This window comes from Macaca thibetana, chromosome 2 (assembly GCF_024542745.1).
Source record: "Macaca thibetana thibetana isolate TM-01 chromosome 2, ASM2454274v1, whole genome shotgun sequence".
NCBI lineage: Eukaryota > Metazoa > Chordata > Mammalia > Primates > Cercopithecidae > Macaca > Macaca thibetana.
This window is the reverse complement of record NC_065579.1, coordinates 182,224,597-182,241,009: the sequence shown is the minus strand read 5'-3', so window position 1 is coordinate 182,241,009 and position 16,413 is coordinate 182,224,597. Positions and strand designations below refer to the sequence as shown.

Below are 16,413 nucleotides of genomic sequence, written 5' to 3'. Positions count from 1 at the left end.
CTTATAAGACTCAGAGGCACATTCAATAGGTTTACATTTAATAAAGGTTGTGGTGAGACACTTTAGGAAAAGTGAAGACAGAACTCTCATGGTTTGGTAATATTAAATTGGAAGCAGGGCCGGGAGCGGCAGCTCACGTTTGTAATCCCAGCACTTTGGGAGGCCAAGGTGGGCGGATCACCTGAGGTCAGGAGTTCGAGACCAGTCTGGCCAATATGGTGAAACCCTGTCTCTACTAAAAATACAAAAATTAGCCAGGCGTGGTGGCACATGGCTGTAATCCCAGCTACTCAGGAGGCTGAGGCAGGAGAATCGCTTGAACCCGAGAGGTTGAAGTTGCAGTGAGCTGAGACTGCGCCATTGCACTCCAGCCTGGGGGACAAGAGTGAGACTTCATCTCAAAAATAAAACAAACAAATAAATAAATAATAAACTGGAAGCAGAACTATTGACCTTAAGCCCTTTTCTGCCATTTTGAGTCCAGAAAAAAATAAAAACTGCCTTTTTGCCAAACAGAAGTGATTAGTAGCAGGTTTTCCCTCAAAATGATGTAAAATTGAAATATTTTTGATTTGTATGCATTTTTTGTTACAAGTGGTAATGAGGATATAACAGTGAAACTTACAGATTAGGTCCTTTAATAACTAATACTTCCAAAAGTAAAAAAAAACAAAACAAATTTTCCAATTAAAAGCAATGATTAAGCTTAAATACTCTCTATATAATTTGGGAGCAAAAGGGGTATCTGTAGCTATGATGTGAATCTGATTTGACAGATTTTATACTTTTACATTGAGTTTAATGACTAATATTATAAAAGGGAGCTATAACTAGTAGAAAAATAAATAAGATTCTGCTGTTTTGGAATCAGGAAATATATTTGTCATTGACTCACAAAACAAAATGTGCTTTCAAAATCTTTTGAAACAATTTTTCTGAAATTTATTTCTAAAAGAGACAAAACTTTAGAAGTGACACGTTTATACTAAGCATACATGCGTGAGCAAAAAATAAGCACGGAATACAAAAATGAAATAGTAAAATTTTAATACAGTATTCTGAATACAAGTAGAATACCACTAGATAAGATTTGTATTTACCTAAGAAATCTATGATAGTATGGGTTGAGATAAACCAGTTTAGGATAGCCACTTCACTATTCACATTTTAATCAGTGCTGACCAGAAGCTAAAACAATTTATTTTAGGCTAAGAGTTGCAATAAAATCATAGACCCAATCTTCCTTGTTATGAATCAAATGAACATGTTTTAAGGTGATTTGTCACTTAATGGTAGCTGGGGTAAGTCATACAATAGAGAGCCCTTACAAAGACTAAGCACCAAATGATGAACTGTTTGTGGCTTTTGTTTTGGGCTATCTTAAGTTTTATTTTGTTTTTTCCATTAACATTCATGTGCAAATTCTTACAGGCAAAATTTTAACATGGAAGTTTCAGCTTGGAGATCTTGCCAACTGCACTTACAACAGTTTTAAAGCAACTGATACTTTCAGAACAATCTCAAGCTTAATTGGTTACCATTACAAGATGCAGAACTTTTTCTTTAATGTTTTCTGGTCCCTGAAAATTCAATAGGGCCAAATGCATTAACTGGAAATAGCATTTTTTTTAAGTCTTAATCAAAGATGATAATGGATAAAACAACTATATAGGCTCTCATACACAATCTTTCTAAATTTTCACCCTGTAAGAAATGATTACAATGTCCTTCAGGCTTGTTATACACCCCCACAGAATCAAAAAGAAAGCCAACAAAGAATTTAACATTTCAACAAGCTAGGAACTATTTACTGTAAGCATATCGTGAAATTCTGGAAGACATACTATCAATACTTTGAGAAAACACTATTAACATGTGTTGAAGAAGGCAGTTTATAAATGAAACATTACAAATCTTATGTTTATGCATACAACTTATAAAATAGAAAAAAGTTGCTATTTTTCCAATAGTATAGCATCACACTAACACTATATAGTTAAGATTGAAAACTTCTGTACACACGTTCACTACACCTCCAAAGCAGCGTATGCCTCTTAGACATCCTCATTTGTTATCTAACATATGCCAATCATGGTTTCAGGGACTTGTATCAGTTTGAGCAGGCTACAACAATCATTCTGCCTTATTTCTTTAACTTTAGACAAAGTCAATTAGTTTCAGGGAACAAAAGTTTCATAATCAATGAAGAAACATTAATACCAAATCCCCACAACAAGATGGAAAACATTTCTAAGGAGAGGATATAATCCTAACAGAATGGACCAGGCCCCTAGGTACAGTGAATGTGGGAATTAGGAGTCTGAAAAATACATTAAGATATATAAAATTTAAGTGATTATCAAATCAGTAGTAACTACTAGAAACTTAAATATGAATTATTGATGTTTTTCTAATGTAACATCATCCAGTTAACTGCTTAGGACCACTCTCAAAGCTGATCTGCCATCACATTTTGCCATTAGTGCAAATGAATACCCAAATAATAGGGAGCAGTTTCAATCACATGGAATTTCAAAAAACAGAATGATTGTATATCTAACTTTTTGTATTCTGAAAATAGTGCTATAAAACTCAATTATTCCTAGCTTCTAAAATCTACCATCTTGGATAGTTCAAATTAAACATGGTTGCCTGCAAATTCTTTTCTAGAGGAAGTAAATGCAAAACACATATGGTTCTGTTTTGCTGCTGGTCTCCTCATACACGTGCTTCATCAATGAGAGCACTACTCTAGGCATGCATTTATTATACTACTTTAACATAACTGAACATAAGGAAAACAGTTCACATTTTGATAAGTGATTTGTTTTGGTGGCAGGCTTATTTTTTAATGAAAACAAAGCAAATCTCTGAAGTTAAATGGCCAGTTTGACAACCTGAATTAGAAACTTAAGTCTGTAAAAAAATCTTAAGACATGGAAAGCTGTTACTGAAAAATACACAATCTAACTTTTTTTCACTTTGGCTTTTTCTTTTATAAATGAAGATTTGTGGTAAAAGTCAAAGATATCTCCAAGTCACATAGGGCATCATTTGTCACTGCTTTGTAATAGAAATATATCTCATAAGTATTTTTAACTTGAATTTCAAATAATTTAAGATTTCTTATTAAAGCTCTAGTCCGTTTCCAGCTGTTAAATTTTCAAAAAATATAATTTGGGTCTCTGATAGAACTTAGCTAGGCTAAGCTACTTGGATAACCTTACAGGACAGTGAGGTTCAAACAGAGATCATTTCCTGAACATGGTTGATCTTTAAGAGAACAATTTCCTCACCCCAACAGTTATGCAGGATACTGCCAGATCTCCACTACAAAAAACCTGCCAGAATTTCTAGACAATTGTTTACCATCCATGTTAAAAACCTTGTACCACCGGAGGCAAAGCAGATAAAGTAAACTTGTTTCTAGTCTATTCACCTAAATAAACTCATAAAGTTGTATAGAAAAATGAATAGAAAGTAATTTTATCTGATCTGTCAGCCAAAAAAATCATTACTAATTCTCTATAAAAAAGAGAAAACTCAACCATAACATATTTAAATAAAAATGCCAACATTGAAGTCTTTTAACAGCAAGACATAGAAAAAGGTTTGCAAATGCAAGATGATGCTTAAAATGAAAGCTATGGTTTGAAATTAGTATTCATAGTAAGAGACTAAAATCTTGTTACTGCAAAATTCCCCTTGGCTTTTGGCATCGACATTGAAAGATTTTAGTCTTTTGGTCACTTGAAGCTGCTACAAAACACAACAATAAGCCTTTAAAATGGGGGCAGGGGAAATATGCAATTGAAAGATAGTAAAGGTAACTACATCATATACAAGTAAAACGTAGTTTGAAATAAACAGTCATTTCTGCTAGGGATCTGAAGATATAAGAACAGTTTTCCACTATCCCTTCCTTTTTGAAGAGGATCCTCTAAAGAAAATAATTCCTATAAGTTACTGTTAAGTGGTGTTGCCTGGCAGCAGCTTCAATAGGCTAGTCTTCAATCCAAGTAATTAAGTAATCTTACAAGGAATAATCATACATGGCAACAGGGTAAAAAAGCAGGGCAGTTCTTCCATGCACAAACATTTCAGGAGAAAAACCATTAATTTTAAAGATAACCATCAGGTTTCAGGTATCCTAGCACACTCTAAACCTAGGTTTTGCTTTATACCATTGGTGACTAAAATTAACAATAAGTTTTGCAGTGAGGTGTTTTGTTTTTTTTTTTTTGCCTGCAACTATATACACATTGCAAAACTATTCTGCGTCACATGATTTTAAATGAAATAAATACAAAAATGAACCACACAATCAACACATAACTTTAATACTCCACATTTATCTTGATCACAATGGTGGTAACCTCCTAGTCAACAATCTTGTGAGTTGAGGAGTTGATTCTCATTCTCATATCCATCAGGAAGATATGCTCTCCGTAGCTGGTCTGACTTAGGTATGGAGCCTCCATTCTTCACATGGCGAGACAGGAAAGCACGGACTGCTGGGTGATCAGCCTTCTCAAGCGGGATGTTGGCTTCCAGGCACATTTTCACGAAGTCCTGGATAACACTGGCTTTCTCTGTTTGCGCAGTACTGTTGCACTGAAGAGATGCAGCCAGGGGCCTCTGCTTCTTTCTCACATTCTGCTCTTCAAATTCTGCCTTCCTCTTGGTGTGAGTCTTTGACTTGAGGTGGTCACTAATGGCAGACTTGCGGACATGATTCAGAACCACATTGCAAGAAGTGCAGAAGAGTTTTCCTCCATCCTCGTGCAGCTCGCCTCCGAACTCAGTGACTCGATCCAGGGGAGTCACATACAGAGCAGTCTTAGAACGGTTTCGAGCAGGTGGCGCCGTTACCACAAATCGCTCCATTCTGACTCTAAATAAATATGGTTCTTTCAAGACAAAAGAAACAAAGATAAGTATTAGAACAACAGTTCATTCTGGAACAATAAAAGGCAGTATATAAACACTTTAAGATTAAATACTTCAAAACAACTAAAATTAGTAGACTGTGTGTCTATTAATCTTAGCTTACCTGAAATATATAAGGAAAGGCAAAACTAGAACAAGTTACTAAGCAGTAGCAATCAGGTCTATTCCTTGATTTTTATGAAATTCAAATAAATTAGACTATAAAGAAAGAACTCAAACTATCCCAGATGTCACTATTATTTAGGGAAACCTAATAACAGGTCAACATTTAGGATATAAATTACATTCAGGATATAAATTGTATTAATCTCATCCAATTTAGATATGTATTCAAGTTCAAAAGAGTTTCTTTCCTGTCACAGTTCTGGGACAACTGAGTTTAGAAAACTGTGGACAAAGTTTTTCAAACAGGTGGGCCTAAAAACTGCCATAATTCTATATGAAGATGAATATAATTTCCAAAACTGTTCTGAGTAAAAACCACACAAAAAAAATTTAATTAACAGCAACAATGACATTAAATTGTAAATCCAAAATACACAGTTCAAAGTAAGTTATTTTGTAATGCATATATACGTCTGTTTTCTAAAAGGTGTTACGATATGCAGTCTTATTTCTCCAATACTTTTTTGTTTTCTTTTCCCATTAAAATTAGTAATTACATTTAACATTTACTTCACTTATTAACTAGTAAGAACAAAATCAAGAACATAGTGTCTAGTATACAGCAGAACCTCAATTAAAATTTGATGGAAAAAGTGAGTACCTTCACTATTTGTCCAAATATTTATATTTAATCTAGAAGCAGCCTAATAATTTCTCAATTTACAATAGTAACACACTTTTATGAGCACTGCACTAAATACCAACATCACAGCCTTATGGGCATTGAAACCTTTAGATAATGAACATATTTTGGTAGGTGACAAATCATCAAGTCTTAATTGTTCCCTGGCCATACCTTTGGGCTCTTACAATAACCAAGACTTAAGAAGTTAAAGTGAATTTGATAAAATTCAAGATGGAATTCTGTCTGCACAAATATGATAGAGAAATAATTCTAAGTGTGCTCTGAAGAATTATGCTTTATAAGTGCAATCAGAAACGATGGAGTATTCAATGAATACATACTAGAGAATAGCTGGGTAACATGAACTCTGTTTCAAAAGAACTTTATTTGCCAACGTATCAGACATTCATGGACACAGAAGATTAAACATTCCACAGAAATTCTGAAAAGTACGACAAAGTATAGGTTTTAATAGATTTACTTTTATTTTTTCCACTTTTTTTTTTTAAATTGCATAGCTCTCATTTGCCAAATATTGTGTTAGGCTACAGGTTTGCAACGGCAGAGAAGACAGCTATGATTCCTACCTAATACTTACCATTACACGTTTATATTCTAAGTAAATAGTATGTGTTTTACACTCCCCCGACAAATCAGTACCAATTATGATTAACGGTTCTAACCTAGTTGTGGGAAATATTAAATATTTGTGCCCCGTAATGCGTAAATCTTACTTTCTACGTAAAAAGTCTTGTATCTTTAAACATTTGGATTTCAAAAACAATAAGCATGTAATTCTTTATAGCATAAAACGCTCAAACATTTGTGCTAATGTGAAAGGCCTATACTTTCCAATGTGTTTGTAATTTCAAAAAGTCTGTTTGTGTTACTGCAGAGGCAAATTTCCACCCAGTAGAGGATGCTCGAGTTTACACACCCAAAGAACAAAAGTGTTTTCAGTAGAAGATAAAGACATTTTCAACAGATGAAGAAATTATAAAGTGCAGGAATTAGCCAACAAAAGAGAAAAAGCAAATCGTTTACTAGATCAAAATAAAACTCATCATAAGTTTTCAAGTTTAAATGTTTACCGGATTAGTTTCCAGTTTTTTTCGTCTTGATACTTAGCAGGGAAGGGTCTCCAGAGCAAAACCAGAGACGCATCAAATCCTGGCACTTTCCGTTTGTTCAACCCCGGAGATGCCTTCAAATCAGTTTTTCAACAAGTGGTGGGGGGGAAATAGTTTCTGGGCTTGCACCCGATTTTCCCTGCTGTGCCAGGAAGTCATGCCTTTACTGTAAAACACGAAAAACAAATGGAAGGAAAAAATGGGGGACGAAAGGAGGGCGACTGAAAAGATGAACAAGAACGTCAACAACTGCCACCACGAAGGTGTTTCTAAAACCACTTTATAGGTAACTCCACACTACAAACCCGATCCCAGCGTTTACCCTAACACTTCCCCTCCCATGTCCTCCTCCGTGGTCCGCCCGCTTGGCACCTCCTCCCGCTCCCCAGGCCTCAGGGTTCGGGCGGGGGCGCGGGAGAGGCGGGGCGCGGGACGTTCCCGACGTCTGGGCTCCCACCTCGGGCGCCGAGCCCAGCACGCCGGCGCCCCGCCGTCCCGACCCCGCTAGCCGGGCAGGGCCGAGTCCCAGATCCCAGCTGTGGGCCCGGGAACTCGACAGCCGAGTTGGCGGCAGTCTCAAGGGAGGCGGCGGCAGGCGCCTGGCGGAGGCGGCCGCTGTCAGGCTTCCCGTCTCCTCCCTCTTCCTCCCGCCGACAACTGTGCCCCGGCCCCGCCCCCGGTTCCAGCTTCAGGACGGAAGGCCCCAGGCCCAGAGCCCGCACCAACGGCTGGGCCCACCCTCGGCCTCCCTAGCTCCTTGGTACCGTAGGATCGAGGCCGCCGTTAAGGAAAGTGGACGAGGCCCGGCCGGAAAGGAAAAGAGAAGGAAAAAGGAGGAGCAAGGGAATAAGAGAGGAGGAAGATCCGTCGCTGCCGCCGTCGCCGCCGTTGCCCGATCGAGCCCCGCGGCGGCCGCCGTGTCCCCCGCCGCGCCCCGTCCGCCTGCACCGCCTATGGCAGAGCCCGTAGGCGGTCCCCAGCAACCACCGAGCAGCATTGACCAACAGTCGGCCGGTCTATCAAACGGACTGCTGATTTCACCAATAGGAGTAGAAGGGCGGGCATGGGCATGATTGGCAGCTTGCGTTTTCCAATGAAAACTGGGGGCGTGGGTGGGCGGAGCCGGAAGTAGAGCCCAGCCGAGAGGCCCCTGTCCGGCTAGGGAGGAGGGAAGGGGGAGGGAACTAGAGAGGAGGAGGAGGTTAGCCTAGGCAGCTACAGCGGCGGCGGCGCAGGGGCTGGTACGCGCTGGGCGGCGAGAGCCTCATGGCGGAGGAAGAGAGCGATCAAGAGGCCGAACGCCTCGGAGAAGAGCTTGTGGCCATTGTGGAGTCCCCGCTGGGCCCTGTGGGGCTTAGAGCTGCGGGCGACGGCAGAGGCGGCGCTGGCAGCGGCAACTGCGGCGGCGGCGTCGGGATCAGCAGTCGGGATTACTGCCGACGCTTCTGTCAGGTGAGGCGCCCGTTGGCCGCCCCGACTTGTCACCCGGGTCCTGGGCCTCTCTGCGTCTCCTGGCCTTCTCGTCCATGAATGTGGTCTATGTCCAGTGCCCGCTCCTCCCCAACAAGGAGGGTGAGGCTGAAGCTCCCTCCTCCACCTATCCGGCTTGGGGTGGGGGGCGGGGAGCAAGGCGAGGGTGACCCACGGGCTTAGGGTTGTTGAGAAAGTGAGAGTTTGTCGGGAATGGAGGGGCTGGAAAGAAGGAAGGTCGGCTGTCCGGAAAGCTCTGTCCTGACATGCCGTCCCTACCCCAAACAGACCTTCCTGCCCCAGAGTCCCGCCTTTCTTATGTTTCCTACCCTGCCTGGTCTTTCTCACCTCATTTGGCACCTCTGGAAACATTTTCTGCCTTCCCCTCTCCGCCGATTGCCCCCCGTGTTCTCCCCTTTTTTCCGGGATGGGAGACATGCCATCTTTCCTGTCACTGCCACTGTTCACCCTCTTCTAGGGTCTCCTGTCATCCCCTCACAAGATCTCGCTGGGCCGGCTCTCCAGTTGGCGTAGACGCTGACCCACGGTGATTTAGTTACTTTTTTCGGACAGAGGGTGCGTTAAGGCAGTGTGATTGTCATTTTTTTTTTTCTTTTTTAACCTCCTTCCCTTGACACACGCACTCTTTTCTAATTAACTGCTCATAATGAAAGCAATTTTCCTTAAACTCTTGCTCCGGTTAACATTACCAATCTCCCTCACCTTCAATTTATAATTTATTTTATTTAGCCTGTAAAATACAGTGTCTGAATGGTGACATTAAATTATTTACTCAGTCGATCGTCACAGGGGTTTGATGTTGTTCAAAGTGTTTGTAATCAAATATGGCAAATATACCCCTACTTGTTTAGAGGTAAAGTTTGAGTACTCTGAATTCTCATCTACTTGCATTTATAAGTTAAACGGTTTGTTCCCATTCACAACAGTCTTTTTTTGCAAGCTATTTTGGGAAAAAAAAAATTTAACTGCTCCTTTTCCATCCCATCCCTTTTAAAATGTATCTATTATTTTGGACGTACAGGGTTCAGATTCTGGCTCCACCATCTCCTGGCAGAAATTACTACCTTGAACAAGTTACTCTGTGTCAAAGAGGAATAATAGTTAAATAAATATGTGAAGGGTTTGAATCAGGTAGCTATTAATTTCATTCTGATAACAAGTAGGAAATAAAGTTAATGAGAAGTGGGCATCATGTTTGCTGACATTTCTTTCAATGCTTGTACGGAATTTCTTTCAATGCTTGTAAGGGAAAGCTTGTAAGAATTCCCTTACAAGCACTGAAAGAAAAAGGATGGAGTTGATATTTTTCAGGTAAGTTTTTAATGCTTTAATTTAAATTGCCTTTTGAATTCATGTTTTCCCCCAGTGTCATAAAGAAGTTGGTTTGAAGGGTGTGTCAGTTTCTTTGGCATTGCTATTTAATGACTTTCTTGAAAATGTATTTTTATTTTGATAATTGGCATTCACTTTTATTTTGAAAATTGGCATTCAGTGTCTTGTTTTCAGAGCACTTGTTTTTTCTAACCATACCTTTTACATCTAGGAACTACGCTATTGGTAGATTTTGTATCTATAGGAATTGTAAACTTCTGAAGATTAGGATACAATTTATATTTTTAATATATTCAGGGGCTGAAAATTTATTTAATTTTTTTGTTTTGCTTTTTATATCAATAATGAGCAACTAAAATTTTAAAATAAATGACAAATTTAGCCTGAAAACACAGTGACTGAATAGTGACAGTACAATATATTAAGAACAAATGAAGTTGACTACTTTATGACTTCCCTACCTCCTGTATATCCAAGGAAATAAAACAGGAAGAACTTAATGAACATTTATTTTCTATTGCTAAATTATGTTAGACTGACATACTTTCATGTTACCAACTTTTACCTGAAACATAGTTTATTACCTGAAACTTTACATATTTTATAATACTCTGGATTACTGATAGATATGCTCTGAGGTTCTGTCCTGATTTTACTTTGCAGGTGAGCTTTGTGAAGTCCTTTTTCATATTAAAGCTTTTGGATGGAATAAAATATTCCTTTATTAATTTGACTTGTATGTACCAGAAATAAAATTCTGCCATAGTAATTGCTTCATTTGTCAGTAAGGGAAGCAGGGGATTATTTAATCTAATTCCTAGTCGAAGATTTCTTTTTAAAAATTTGGTTTTCTGACACTTACTGAGGCTAATATTAAGTATAATAATTTGTATTTATTAGTGAATGACTTATTCATGAGTAATGAAATGGATATTGTGCAGTTGGGGTATGTGACAGTTAACTAAATACATGAATTATACAGACAGCCTAGTGGTGTTTCAAAGAAAGGCTCTGGTTTATCTTCCTCTTTTTAGAGGGAAATATGAATCAAAATTTCTTGGCAGTTAGTTGTGTGGGCAAAGGGAGAGAGGAAGGAACACTTCTTTTCCAGAGCGGTTTTTGTGTCTTTTACCATAAGGAAAAGTAAAACAGAAGATACAGTGTAATGTTGGACTGGCCCTATCACATCCTCCCTTGGCCCTTGTTAGCTGACTCAATAAATGCTTAAATAAAACTGGCCCTTAACTGATACTTAATTTGCTTTGAGGATGAAAAGTAGGGGAAAGTAACTGTTATGGAAGACCTACTAACTCTTAAGCTTCAGACAGCAAGTAACATAGCTGAAATTGAGGACTGAGCAAGTTAATGTGTCTTAGTTTCCATTATGTAGACATGCTGGGATTTGAACTCAGTCTTCAGTTTCTGCTGAAAAGCAGATTGAAATTATAAGTAAATCCTCAATTATAGAGGGTTTTTTTTTTTTTTTTTTGCAAGTGCTGTGAAAGGAAAAAGAAGTTACTGGAAATAACTTGGTATCATGGATGAAAAGTTTATAAAGTACTCTTTCATTATGACACAGTAGTAAACAATATTTCAAGAAGCAGACTATTATTGTCTGACTTGTTAAGTGCTGTAAACACTTTTCTAATTCCTGAAAGTTTTAATGATTCAATTTATTTTGTCACCAAATACACTGAATTTGTTATAAATTGATTGTAAACTAAGGAAGTTAAGATACTTCTTAGTACAGTGCCAGAATGAATGTAATGAGTAATAAAAAACGATTTCTGGAACCATTTTGATATGTTGATTGAAATATAATTTAAAATTATTTCATACTACAATGGGGTTAATATTCATGCCACAAGGATGTCATGAATATAAAAAGAGAGAAGAATATAAAGTACTTAGTATTGTACCTAGCACACAGATAGACTTAAATAGGTAGATGCTATTAGTATTTCTCTCTTGTAAAATCCTCTGAGGATTCAGGAGGGACGTTAGAGATAATCTGTAGGTAGCTTATAATTTGTGTTTTGCACTAAACTTGAGAGAAAATTTAGAAATGTTACAATTCTTAAATTCTGTTATTTAACTAGAAAAGCTGAATGCTCCTGGTGAAACACAATGATTTATAAAACAATTATGGCAGGGGTTCGTAACATCTCTATGGCAGGGGTTCTTGGATTTTGTTTCCCTTAGGAGACATTTGGCAATGTCAGGAGATACTTTTGATTGTCATGATTGAGGTTTGCTGCTGACATCTAGTGCATGGAGGCTAGAGATGCTACTGAACATCCTACAACGCACAGGATAGCTCTAACAGCAAAGAATTATCTGGTCCGGAATATCCATAGTGCCGAGGTTGCGAAACTTGGCTGTACCCTTACTTTGGGACTCTTAGTGGGTACCTTATATGTGTAATGCTGATATAAATGGCAGCAAAGTTTTTAATGATCCTCAAATACTTTTTAAGTAACGACTATGGGCCAGTCACTGTAATAGCTGCCTTAAGAGATGGTATTCACAGAAAAGAGAGTTTGTCTCATTGTGTTATAAAATCCATTCTAATGTCTGTTAATTTAGAGAAATTAAAATTTGTCTCAGGAAGAAACAATCCTTATTTCTTGGTCTTGGTATAGGATTTACATAATACTTATTAGAGCTCTATGAGTAGTTTTCTAGGGTATAATACATTTTTACTAATTCTTGCTATTAATTGGGATTATTTTTATCTTTAATTTTTATTAATGTACATAGTTTTAAGAAGTCATATAAGGCCTAAATACCAGGAATTGCATTTTGGTGCTAATGGAGACCTGGTTTAAACAAGGTGGGCATTTATTTCTTATGTAAAAAAATCTTTAATAGACAGTGTAGGGATGGTACAGTGGCCATACTATCATTTGCTCTTTCTTACCAGTCATCATTGTCTTACCATCCTGAGTTTGTGACATGATCCAAGGTAGTTGCTTGAGTCCCAACCATCACATCTGACTTCCCAGTGGCAGGAGCTGGTTGTCTCTATGGTGTAAACCAAAACAACTTGTCCTAAATCCTACTCAGTGACCCACTTTCATCTTGTGAGTTGATCCCCATCTGAAAAGAATGTTAGGAAATTTTTCTAGATTTTTGATTCTGTCAGTATGGAAGAAAACAAGAATAGATATTATTGAAACAACCAGCTTCCTTCTTTTCCTTTCTTTTTGCCATAGCTTATAACAAAAAATAGCAGTCATGTCCTGTCCTCTTCCTTTTCTACTTCTTATTCTCCAGAGGCTATCACTGGCAACTTTTTGAGTTTTGATGTTTACCTCTATATTTATAAGTAATTTTTTCCCCTAGTTGTTTTAGATGGAATCAGTGGGCCTAGTACAGGAAGGACGTAGGGACTACCTACGTCTCACTATTGATCTCACTATTGAGCATGTTCACTATGTACACTTCGATTATACGGCGTTTTTGTTTATCCCCTTCCTTCCTCCTACTCTGTGTCCAAATGTTCAGTCTCTCAGAGAATTAGGAGTTAGTTTCCATTGTTTTGTTAGGGGAGGGACCTGGGGGAGATTTTGAACTGATCTTTTTGTTTCTGACTCTGTTTTCACTTCTTTTGGTGGTATGTGGTGCCTCAAATTCCTGAGATGTTCTGGGGTTCTGGGGTTTTTTCAAGCACATATTAGCTTGTTCCCAAACTCCCTCTACTGATGGCTTGGCTTTCAGTTTCTTGGGTCTATTAAGTCAGTTACCACCCATCCATCTAATTTCCAATACCCATTTGTAGATATCTTTCCTTTTTCATTGCTTTGTCCTGTGGGTTTTGCTCTTTTAAAACACAAATATTTTTACTGTTATTTTAGTGGAGTTTTCAAGTAGGATCAGACGTAAATGTGGTTCTCTCTGCACATTTAACTAGAAGTCTCAAATCAGTTTTCTAGCTCAGTAAATAATAGTATGAAAGATGAAAAGTATTGAAAATAATTTGCAGTCACTTACTTTTGAAAAAGAGTATCCTATTTTCTGATCTATTCTGTAGTGAATATCCAGAGCTAGAAATAATTTAATTACATTGATTTACATTATGTGTTCCTTTTGGCCAAATTATTTTTATTTCTCAATTGCAAATGAAAATTTTAGCTTTTTAAAAAGTTTTCAAATTTTGTCACATTTGGGATATTTCAAGTCTTCATAAAAGGTGAATTCCCTGGAAAGACATTAACTTGTTTATTATAATTAGGAAAAAACAAAGCAAATGAATCATGTTGATGGCTGTATTTGGGGAGCTAAATTTTTTTTTTGTTGTTATTGTTGCTCCTTAATGCCTTTATAGGTTGACTTTCAGAGTTGAGGTGAACTGATTGTTCATAATGACATTATTTATAATAGCAAATCATTGAAAACCACCTAAATGACTATTATTAGGGGAGTTAGTACATATAATGTAATCCTATGTCCCTTCTCCCTAAACAATCATGTATTTAAAGAATATTTATTCATACAAGAAACTGTTTATAGTATAACTACTGAAAAGACACAGGACAAAGGTGTTTCACTTTTGTAAACAAAAAGACTGAAATACACCAAATTGTTGTTAACTTTGTAGTGTTATGCTTATGGCTGAATTTTATTTTATTTTTTACATTTGTTTATTTTTTAGATTTTAAAAAATTAAACCTACTTTATAATCAAAGAAAAAATAAAGTATATAAAATAAATTTCATTTTCTCTTCCTCACAGATTGTTTATTATGACTATTTTTTTGAGACAGGGTCTGGCTGGCTGTGTCGCTCAGGCTGGAGTGCAGTGTCTGCCATCTAGGCTCACTGCAGCCTCCCTGTCCCAGGCTAAAGTGATTCTCAGCACCCACCAGCCCCCACCCCCAGTAGCTGGGACTACAGGCATGCACCACCGTGCCTGGCTAAATTTTTGTAGTTTTAGTAGAGATGAGGTTTTACCATGATCTGCAGGCTGGTCCTTTTTTTTTTTTTTTTTTGAGACGGAGTCTGATTGCCTGTTGCCCAGGCGAGACTGCCCGCCTCCCGGGTTTACGCCATTCTCCTGCCTCAGCCTCCCGAGTAGCTGGGACTACAGGCGCCGGCCACCTCGCCTGACTAGTTTTTTTTTTTTTTTTTTAATTAATTTTTATTATTATTATACTTTAAGTTCTAGGGTACATGTGCATAACGTGCAGGTTTGTTACATATGTATACTTGTGCCATGTTGCTGTGCTGCACCCATCAACTCGTCAGCACCCATCAACTCGTCATTTACATCAGGTATAACTCCCAATGCAATCCCTCCCCCCTCCCCCCCCCCCCCCCCCCCCTCCCCATGATAGGCCCCGGTGTGTGACGTTCCCCTTCCCGAGTCCAAGTGATCTCATTGTTCAGTTCCCACCTATGAGTGAGAACATACTAGTTTTTTGTACTTTTTAGTAGAGACGGGGTTTCACCGGGTTAGCCAGGATGGTCTCGATTTCCTGACCTCGTGATCCGCCTGTCTCGAACTCCCAAAGTGCTGGGATTACAGGCTTGAGCCACCGGGCCTGGCTGCAGGCTGGTCTTAACTGCTGAGGTCAAGTGATTCACCCACCGTAGCCTCCCATGGTGCTAGGATTACAGGCATGAGCCACCGCGCCTAGCCCTAGATTGGTTATTTTGTACAAATAGGTGCAAAGTTATTTTGAGTATGATGAAATTTTAATTGTTTCCCCAAAACATGTGAGATGCTTTTTTAAAAAAATGAGTTGGTTAAACTTATGAACATCATTTTAGAATGACCAATGAGGTTCTAAACCTCAGTGACTTTTTTATACATAGTCTTTCATTAGATACATGATTATTATTGCTTTCCAAATAACCACTCATTACATTGCTTAAAAAATCTATCCCGGCCAGAGTGTGGTGGCTCACACCTATAATCCCAGCACTTTGGGAGTCCAAGACAGGCAAATCGCTTGAGCTCAGGAGTTTGAGACCAGCCTGGGCAACATGGTGAAACCCTATCTCTACAAAAAAACAAAAAATTAGCTGGGTGTGGTGGCACACACCTGTAGTCCCAGCTACTTGGAAGGCTGAGGTGGGAGGATCGCTTATGCCCAGGAGGCGGAGTTTGCAGTGAGCAGAGATCTTCAGCCTGGGTGACAGAGCAAGACTCTGTGTAAAAAACAAAAAACAAAACCTCAATTTTAATTTTGTAGATACAATGGCAGGAGGAAATAATATTTAAATGGAGTCATTCCTTTTAAGTTTTTTAGTTATATCATCTTTTCACAGTTCTACCAAACACAAGTAAGACACCATTTGTACTGTTATGATTGGCACTGAATTTTCTGGCTTTCCTGCCAAAATGTGCTAAACTATACCTTAAAAATTATAAACAAAAACAAGAACTTTACGAAACCTGTAGTAAAATATTTGTCTGGTAAGATATGTGAAGAAATAAAATAAGATCAATTAAATCTGGCCCATTGAATGACACGTTAATTGTATATTAATATGTAATGTTAAAGATATTAGGAGGTGGTGGGACATTGTGGCAAACTAAATTTGAGAGAGGTTGAATTGTATAATTTATGAAATCCTAGAGTCCAGTACATTAACACTGTATACTGTCAACTTTTCAAAGCAGTGGTGAATACAAAAATAACTTAAAGACTCTAAGCAGTAGAAAAGTCACTAATGTGAAGGTTGAAGCTTGTCAATTATATAAGGCATTGGGGAT

General features: G+C 38.2%; 2 protein-coding genes and 1 long non-coding RNA gene across 7 annotated transcripts in view; 1 reads left to right on the top strand and 2 right to left on the bottom strand.

Annotated features, from left to right (window-relative positions):
- Nucleotides 1–919: 919 nt before the first annotated feature.
- CGGBP1 (CGG triplet repeat binding protein 1) lies at nt 920–7,760 on the bottom strand. Of its 2 annotated transcripts, none has more exons than XM_050779006.1 (3): nt 7,635–7,760; nt 6,832–7,036; nt 920–4,910 (listed from the first exon to the last, which is right to left on the bottom strand). In XM_050779006.1, the coding sequence occupies exon 3, from the start codon at nt 4,885–4,887 to the stop codon at nt 4,384–4,386; it is 504 nt and encodes a 167-aa protein (XP_050634963.1). In that variant the 5' UTR covers nt 4,888–4,910; nt 6,832–7,036; nt 7,635–7,760; the 3' UTR covers nt 920–4,383. The 2 variants fall into 2 exon arrangements, with proteins under 2 accessions (XP_050634963.1, XP_050634964.1); XM_050779007.1 differs by lacking the exon at nt 7,635–7,760 and adding an exon at nt 7,328–7,422.
- A 161-nt stretch (nt 7,761–7,921) lies between these two features.
- ZNF654 (zinc finger protein 654) overlaps nt 7,922–16,413 on the top strand; it is an 82,842-nt gene continuing 74,350 nt past the window's right edge. For all 4 annotated transcript variants that reach the window (XM_050778997.1, XM_050778994.1, XM_050778996.1 and 1 more), the window contains exon 1: nt 7,922–8,322. In XM_050778997.1, coding sequence (XP_050634954.1) covers nt 8,137–8,322 — 186 coding nt within the window. In that variant the 5' untranslated portion in view covers nt 7,922–8,136. The remainder of the gene's footprint in view (nt 8,323–16,413) is intronic.
- Nucleotides 15,539–16,413, bottom strand: part of LOC126947901 (uncharacterized) — a 28,975-nt gene continuing 28,100 nt past the window's right edge. Inside the window, exon 3 of the long non-coding RNA XR_007723242.1 lies at nt 15,539–15,845. This is a non-coding gene — a long non-coding RNA (uncharacterized LOC126947901). The remainder of the gene's footprint in view (nt 15,846–16,413) is intronic.